We start from the raw sequence: 9,274 nt of genomic DNA, 5'->3' as shown, positions 1-9,274 counted from the left end.
AGCACGCTGTCCAGAGCATGTCAGACCCTAAAGCAGTAACACAGGTTGAACCCTCAATTCTTTTGGGGAAACTGTACTACATGTATTTCTAGTAAATTATGACTAATTGTCCTCTCTTCCAGCTAATTTTTCCTGGTAATATGTCATAAAACAAAAATTCTGAGATGTCCTACATTTAATCTAAAAGGCTGGAGGGGGAGGGGGAAGAGTAAGAGAAGTTAGTGAGAGAACAACTAACAGCCAAAACCAATAAAAGACTGTCCCACATTCCTGGGTATTTGCTGAAACCCTGACTTTATGTGGCGGCCAAATCCCCTCGCCTCAGGCACTGTCACCTGAGGTTCACATAAAACCTTACAGACCACTAACCCTTACCAATCCAGAAGCACTGAGTCATTCTCCTTAAGGAAGGTCCCATCTCAAATCTTTTTTTGTATGTGTGTGGTACCGGGGATTGAACTCAAGACCTTGTGCTTGCCAGACAGGCATTTACGCAGCTAAGCTATCTCCCTGGCCCTCATCCCAAATCTTTTACAGTCTCCAACTGCCCTCCTTGCTATAGCCAAGGAGTTTCAAGGTCAACAGTTAATGCTTTCCTTCCCCAAGTTTTCACAGCTCTTAGGTCAGTGGACACAGTTCTAACGCAGATCTAGCCTCAGTGCCGGCAGTCCATCCCATACCTGCTCCTTTCCTGATCCAGCTCTTTCATAGCTCAATAAACCCTTCAATTTCAGAGAATTCAGGCTTTCAAGTTTTAATTTAGCATACATCTAGGATTTGTGCTGCTCTAGGCAAATAACCAGGCTTCAAGGAGTCACAAACAACACCCCTTCTTCTGCACCCTAACAGCAGATTTCAACTTAAGCTTCCAGGGAAAGAAAGGCCATCCAGAGACCAGCCCTCTAAAATGACCTTGGAGACTCCATCAGGCTCTGCCCTCCAAAGGAACAAAAGTGACACAGTGACTTCAGGTCACAATAGTCCATGTCCACACTCCAGAAAATGAAAGCCCGCTATGCCCTGAGTTGATAAAACAACATCAAAAAGCAAACCAACCAACCCCCACCCAGCAGAACAGAGGAAGCCAACAGCCATGTTAGGGTGGGTATGAGGCTCTCCAGCCCCTGCGTGGGCCACCCCAGGAAAAGGGTATTGTGGTCCCTACAGCGGAATGAAGATATGACAGTCTGAAGCCACGTCACAGTGGCAGTGACTGCAGTTTGGACCTCAGCACATGCAAACTGGAACAGAGCAGCCATCTTTCCGTACCACAGAGGTGCCACGCTGAGGGGGCCTGTGAGGTTCTACAGCGCACCAGGAAGTCCTGCACACAAGAGTACAGAGAGGGGGCAGGCTGTGGACATAAAAGGAACCTATCTGAAAATGAACTTAACTACCTTCTCCCATACTGAACGGCGTGTGCCACTGCAGGCTGTCTGTCCAGGGAGGAAGCGACGACTGCCACCCGGATCCAGTCATGGAGGTGATGGCCGCGGCCTAGCCACTGGCTGCTCACCATCTTGTCTACCCCCCACCAATTCTTCCTTACTTTCTGATCCTCCAGAACACACGACAAACACAGAAAAGAAAGCAGATTCTCAGCACCTCCCACCGAGCCAAGGCACAGACAAGGGACAGCACCCAGCCAGTGGCACCAGGGGAGGAGTCAGCTGAGAGGACGAGGTGAGGGTGAAAGCCCCCGTATAGAGAGGGCAGAACTCCAGGGGGAGGGCTGCCAAGCCAACTCCTATTTGCACTGCCTGGCCTCTGTACTTCCTGGAATGTCAATGCAGAGTGACCTCCTCACTTAAATTACCCATGGGGCCACAAGAAGAGGCTACCAGGAGGCGGAAACAAGCTCATTACCGAAGGAAAACAAATCGTCTTTGCTAACCAAAAGCTAAATTATGAAAAGCATATCATTTTATTCAGGTCCCAAATACTTCCCACTTTCCCAAAGGCCAAGACCCTACCAAAAGGGGCAGGATAACTGTCAGCCACACAGCCCAAGGCACTGTGTAGTTTAATGGAAACCTGACATCAGCAAACACCAACTGTATGTTAGCTCTGCCTACTCTTCATACAAAGACCTTGTGCTTTCTTTTTGAATCAGTAAGGCAAAAAGAGGTATTTGAAAAAAGACTTTCCTTTTACGTCAAATGGGAAGAATCTTAAAAGTCTCCCAAAAGAATTAACAAAGGAAATATGAAATCATTTAAAAAAAAAAAAAGGATGAAGGGGAAAGAGGGAGGAAAAAGACTAAAAATTGTTGTTCAAAAGATTAATTTGCCCAAAATATTTTTCTTTATTTTCTTTCTTTTTTCCAGTACTAAGATTTGAACCCAAGACTTCATAAATGTTAGGCAAGCACTCTGCCACCGAACTACACCCCCAGCCCTTTCATTCTATTTTATTTTGACAGTCTTACTAAGCTAGCGAAGCTCACCAGAAACTTGAAATCCTTCTGCCTCAGCCTCCCAAACAAATGCAATAATAGCCCTGTGCTGCCTCACTCAACTGAAATTGTTTTTTAACAAGAAGAGGAGGAAGGAGATTTATGAAGAATAAAGCTATTTAGAATAAAACTGTCAGTTGTAAATTGTGAAATGAAAAAATACACAAGGAACTACAGGTAATCGCATCCTCTTGCGGTAAAGAGAAAAAGAAGCAAGAACTCCCTCACACAGTTGTACAAATTGGACACAGGATTAGGAAAGTCACCCAGGACAATTCTGCAGCTTTGCCAGGGCGACGTCCAATGTTCACAGTAGGCAAAGGCAGTTAGTGGTTCCGCTGCTCAATTTCCAGAATAATGATTATGTCTAAATTTGCATTTGATTAAGATTAGTACAAATTAAGCGCCGAATATCAAATACACTATGTGCAATTTGGGGTTGGGAAAGTTTGCCTCTCTGTGCTCACTTTCTTTTAGCCTCCGTATCCACGTGGACCTGTCTCTTCTTGGGGGGAGGCGGCGGCGGCAGCTCCTGCTTAGACTTTTTGGTAGGTACTTGTTCTCTTACACGGACAGTCTCCAATAGATCCTTCTGAGGAATCTGGGACGCCCCCAGCTTGGCCACAGCCTGAGTCACCTGAAGTAAAAATCATGAGGTTTTAAGTTTGCAGAGAGGGCTTTACTGAGACCCTATTCACACATCACACCGCTCTCCCTGTTGAAACATACCACGCATTGGCTATTAGTACATTCGTAACACTGTACAAGCACCCCGCGTCCTAACTCCAGAACAGTTACCATCCCAAAGATAAGCTCTATGTCCGTCAGCACCCAATACCCACTGCTCACACTCACGAGCCCTGGCAACGACAACTCCGCTCTCTAAACAAGGATTTGTCTATTCCAGACGGCTTATATAACTGCAATCACAGCTTCTTTTAACAGCATGTTTTCATGATTCATCCAGATTGACACACACGCCAATATATCCTTCTTACCATGTATATGTACCAATTCCCTCCAAGGAAAGTATTTATCATTTCTCACAAACATACACTAATTTTAAAAACCATACATAAAATGGTAACATAGGGATTTTACTGTGTGGATATGCCACACTTTATGTACCATTCACTTTTTTTTTTTTTTTTTTTTTTTTTGGCGGAACCAGGGATTGAACTCAGGCCCTTGTGCTTGCCAGGGAAGTGCTTATTCCACTGAGCCATCTCCCCGGCCCCCACCATTCACCTTTTGATGGGCATTTGGGCTGTTCTGCTTTTTGACTGTTATGAATAATGTTGCTATGAACATTTATGTATAAATCAAAGTTGTATCTCAATTCACTAAAATATAATATTTAAGATTTAAATTCTTAAGACTGTATACTGTTTTCTTGTCCAGGTATTATAAATTACTGCAGATTAAATGTACTTTAGAAATATGAAGATTTGTGCTGGGCATGGTGGCGTATGCCTGTAATCCTAGCACTCAGGAGGCTGAGGCAGGAGGATCATTGTGAGTTTGAGACCAGCCTGGGATACTAAGTGAGCTCAAACTGAGCCTGAAATGCATAGAGAGATCCTGCCTCAAAAAGACAGACAGACAGACAGACAGACAGACAGACAGACAGAGATTTGCATACCAATTCATATCAATTATTCATCAAATATAAGAAGCCAACATGTAGCATACTTACTTGCCTTATATTTCACCAGAACCAATCTGAACATTTCAATTTGACTTCACTGTACCACAATCCACCCACACCCAAAGGTACCTGGTTGGAGGAATCTTCCAGTCTCTGAACCAAAGAATCCCATCTCTGAGTCAGCTCTTCTGAGTCACTGTTCATCTTCTTAGACGCCTTGGTATTGTCAAGTAATTGCCCCACATCCTGGCCAATTTCGCTCAGCTGATCCAAGGTTTGGCGCTTCATTTCCATGTCTTCCTTCAAAATCTAGTGTTGTAGATATTCATTAGAGCATCCTCTCTTCACAGGATTTTACCTCCCTGTTCCTGTTCCCCCATCAGGAAATGTGAACGCATGTATTTCATAACTCATTATGCTAAAACATACAAACTATGAAACTGTCTCAGATCAATGCATCACAACGGTCTAGTGTTCTAGAATGTGCTGTCACCTATAGTCACTAAAATTTCATCAATAGCAGTACAAAACACTAGGCCATCACAGGCTTACATCAGACAATGACAACATCACTCACAGCCAGACGTCGAACGCTGACACTTAGTTCCTTCTGGTCCTTGAAATTGCTTGTCTGGACTTTATTCAAAGCCTCTTCTTTTTCTATGAGCCAGGCTTTCAGCAGGCACTACAAACAGTAAGAAAAAGTTAGAGGCAAACTGGGAAACCATTTGGTGAGTCAATGTAATCAAGTTCTCAAAACTGCTCACTTTCATTAGTCGCTTCACCTTTACCTGGGGATAAGAAGGATTTCAAACACCCAATCAGAGGTGTATAGGACTCAGAGAATACCTCTTTCTCCAAATATTCTCACCAGATCTTCCTGACATTTCAGTTCTATGCTGGGTAGTTGCTCTGGTCTGGCTATGGTTTGAGAGTGTCAGAAGTATAGGTCACTGAGGTCCCTGGAGCCCTCAGAAAGGACTGCTACAGTTCTTGTGGGACCTCAGTGAGTTCTGGAGAGAAGAATGTTACATAAGAACAAGCCTGACCTCTCTCTGCTCTATGGATGCTAGTTCTCTGTAAGATCTTCCCACCATGATACATCTACCTCCATGTGACACACACAGAAGGGCTCACACCAGAGCCAGCACCATGCTCTTTGCTGTTCCAACCGCTGACCCTGTGAGCTAAACAAGCCTTTGCAAATTACACACCCTCAGGTATTTTGTTATAGCAACAGCAAATGGAGGAATACAGTAACTAAGTCTAATTCTCTGGAAGAAGGACAGAAAGTACCACATTTCACATTCAAACCTCCAAAACAATTGCAACGCACTAGAGACAGTAGGAAGCTCAGACACTGTTTGGTTTTAGAGAAGGGAAAAGAAGCCAGGCTACACACATATGAAGAGTTGGCGATGAGGGGCTGAGTGGAGCCAAGCACCCCCATCCTAAACCAGAGCTCCTTGTACAACCTCATGCAGAAGAACTACACGGGTGCTCGAGGATCACCAGCAATTAGGATTAAAGGAGGAAGTTGGAGCATGGTCCAGAGCCATCTGGAAAGTATTTAAATTCCCAAGTCAAAATGCATGTTCTTTAAGTAGAAAATAATTAGCAATGTTATGAGAGAGCAAGAGTAGCAGTTAAAATACTACCAACAAAGAAAAGCCCAGGCCACAGTGGAGCCACTGCTGAATTCTTCAAGAAGTTCAAAGACGATCTAATGCCAGCACTGCTCAAATTCTTTAATGAAGTTGAAAGGAAGCAATACTCTGACTCATTCCTGGAAGCAAGGATGACTGTGACTCCATAACCAGACAAGGACCCAACCAAAGAGAACTGCAGGCCAGTCTAGTCTCCCTAATGAACATGGATGCTACAATCTTCAACAAGATACTGGCATGCAGACTGCTGCAAATCACCAAGAGGATTACAGACCATGACCGTAAGAGCTATCCCAGGGATGCAGAGATGGGTGAACACACGCAAACCCATAAATGTGATATGCCATATTAACAGACCCACAGACAAAAATCACGTGATCTTCTCAATAGATGCAGAAGAAGCCATTTGACAAAGTCCAACATCCATTCATGATGAAAGCCCTACAGGGAATTGGAATAGATGGTCTTTATCTGAGCCTGATGAAAGCCATCTGTGACAAGCCAACACTCAACATTATACTAAGGTCAACACTGACCGCTTTCTCTCTAAAATCAGGACTAACACAAGGATGTCTACTACCACTAATCCTATTCAGTAAAGTTCTGGAAACATTAGCCAGAGCAACTGCACAAAGAAAGAAATAGACATAGGGCAGGGATACATTAAATCATCATTATTTGCAGATGGAATGATACTCTACATAGAAGACCCCAAAACCTCCGCCATGAGACTCTTAGATTTACGAACCAAATTTGGCATCAGAGAAGGAAACAAAGTCAACACTCAAAAAATCAATAGCATGTCTAGACACAAAAAATAAACTCACTGGGAGAGAAATTAGAAAACTACCACTTTCCATGATAGCATCAAGAAAAATGAAATACTTAGGAATTAATCTAATGAAGGAAGTAACAGATCTCTACGTTGAAAACTAGAGTACTCACAAAAAAGGAGATCAAAAGAAATATCAGAAAATAAAAAAATATCCCTTGTTCTTGGGTAGGTGAAACCAATATTGTGAAAATGCTGATACTTCCAAAAAGCTGTTACACAAATTCAATGCATTCCAAAATATCAATAGTACAGCTCTCAGAACTAGAGAAAATAATCCTAAAATTAATTTAGACCTAGATGAAAATAGCAAAAGCAGTCCTAGGCAACAAAAGTAAGGCACAGGATATTATAATACCTGACTTAAAATTATACTACAAAGCTACTGAGTGGCAAAAACAATGTGATCGTGGCAAAAAACAGGCATGAGGACCAATGGAACTGATTAGAAGATGCAGAGCTGGGCTGGTGCACCCTTGTAATCCCAGCACTTGGAAAGCTGAGGAAGGAGGATTGCTGCAAGTTGCAGGCCAGCCTGGGATATACAGTGAGTTCAAGACCAGCCTGGATTACATAGCAAGAGGTCATCTCAAAAAACCAAGCCCCATAAAAAAAAAATTAAAAAATAAAAATAAAAAAAAACCTCTAAACACACTTTATCTTTGACAAAGAGACCAAACACCCTCACTAGAAGAAAGATAGCCTATTTAATAAATGGTGCAGGAAAACCAGCTTTCCGCATGCTGAGGATGAAACCTAAACACATCTCTCCTACAAGGCGCCAAATTAAAACCAAAATGGATTGAAGAACTATTTTTTAAATTTTTATTTATATATTTATTTGGTACAGGGTCTTGCCACACAGCTTGGACTCATAGCGATCCTCTTGTCTCAGACTCCCCAGTGCTGTGATTACAGGCGTGCACCACCATCCCCAATTTCAGGGCCAGCATGGCATACAGTAATAAGGGTGGAACTCAGGACCTTGCACTTGCCAGGCACATGCTTAGAGCACTGAGCTATCTCCCCAGCCCTGAAAATTTAAATATTAAAACAGAAACATTTAATCTGCTGGAAAACAGAATCGATAAAACTCTTGAAGACATAGGTATAGGCAAAAACTTTATTAACAAAAACCAAAGCACACAGGAACTATTACAAAAAATCAACAAGTGGAATCTCATTAAAAAGCTTTTGCACTCCAAAAGAAACCACCAACAGAATGAAGACTCGAACCAAAAAAATGGGAAAAAATTTTACCAGCTATCCCTCAGACTAAGGACTAATATCTAGAACGTATAAAGATCTCAAAAAACTCAGAAACCCCAAATTTAACGACCCAATCCACAAATGGGCATTTGCAATGAATGCTCACTTCTCAGATGAAGAAGTACAAGCAGCAAATAAATATATGAAAAAAATTCAACATCACTGATCATTCGAGAGATGCAAATTAAAACAATGCTGAGATTCCAGCTCATTCCAGAAAGAATGGCCATCACCAAGAAATCAACCAATAACAAATCCTGGCAGGGAGAGAAGGGGAAAAGGAACTTTTATCCGCTCTTGGTAGGAGTACAAACTGATGCAATCAATATGAAAATCAGTATGCAGATTGTGCAAAAAAACCTGAAACTAGAGGCTCCATTTGACCCCGCTATTTCTTTTCTTGGAATCATCCCAGAAGGGTTCAAAGCAGCACACCACAGCAATCTATGCGCACCGTGTTTATGGCACCACAGTTTCTAATAGCAAATTCTTGGAAGCAACCCAAATACCCATCAACTGGTGAATGGATAAAGAAGGTACAGAATTTTTTTATAGAACTGAGCACTAGTCTCCACAGATAGCATAAACTTGAGATTTTTTTCTAGGTAAATGGATGCACCCTGAGACCAGCCTCTTAAGTGAAGCAAACCAGACACACGTGTAAGCACCACGTTACTCCTGCGTGAGAAACCAGAAGTGCAAGCAGGACCCAAGTGGGTTATAGATATTGGGAAGGAGGAAGAAACTGCTCAAGTGAAAGGGGGCAGGGGACGCGGGTGGAGAGACAAGATAAAGGAAGGAAGTGAAACAAACATGTTTGTAACTAAGGAGGGGAAGAAAGGACGGGGGGAAAAAAGAACAATCAAGGGATATCATGTACACACACAAATTCCCTATTACGAAGGTGACCACTATATGCTTCAAAAAATGTACTGGTAAAATTATTATTATCTTTTTTTATTTTAGTTTATTTTCAGGGAAGGGTCTACAGGGTGTTCAGGGTCTCATTACTAGATTGGACTCATAGTGATCCCCCTGTTTACAGCCTCCCGAGAGCTGGCATTACAGGTGTGTGTCACCACACCCAGTCTCAATTGTGTTTCCCTGGGGCGCGGCCTGCACAGCAGGCCCGGGGATCAAATCCCCAGCCCCTGCACCTGCTTGCAGGCACTTTTAATCCGCTAAGCCATGTGGCCAGCCCTTGTACTGATAAAATTATTTTTTAAAAAAATAAATAGATAAAAGCAAGACTGATCCCTCCTGCTATCACCTTGAGGAGACATGAAAAAACAGCTAAGGCTGAACTTGGGTAAGTCTTCCCACTCACTGGAGCTACCGAGGAAACTCTGCTACATTGCTGGGGGCTGCAGGACATTGGCTCTGCATTTGCGGCAGGGCCAGTG

At 42.8% G+C, this 9,274-nt stretch overlaps 1 protein-coding gene across 1 annotated transcript in view; it reads right to left on the bottom strand.

Moving 5' to 3' along the window:
* Utrn (utrophin) overlaps positions 1-9,274 on the bottom strand; it is a 522,813-nt gene that overhangs the window by 375,960 nt on the left and 137,579 nt on the right. Inside the window, exons 14-16 of the mRNA XM_023712207.1 lie at positions 4,681-4,788; positions 4,233-4,412; positions 2,923-3,092 (exon numbers count right to left, since the gene is read on the bottom strand). Of these exons, the coding sequence (XP_023567975.1) occupies positions 2,923-3,092; positions 4,233-4,412; positions 4,681-4,788 (458 nt within the window). The remainder of the gene's footprint in view (positions 1-2,922; positions 3,093-4,232; positions 4,413-4,680; positions 4,789-9,274) is intronic.

Source organism: Octodon degus, unplaced genomic scaffold (genome assembly GCF_000260255.1).
Source record: "Octodon degus isolate 3935 unplaced genomic scaffold, OctDeg1.0 scaffold00024, whole genome shotgun sequence".
Lineage (NCBI taxonomy): Eukaryota > Metazoa > Chordata > Mammalia > Rodentia > Octodontidae > Octodon > Octodon degus.
The sequence above is the reverse complement of the archived record's forward strand: the minus strand, read 5'-3'. Positions and strand labels throughout refer to the sequence as shown.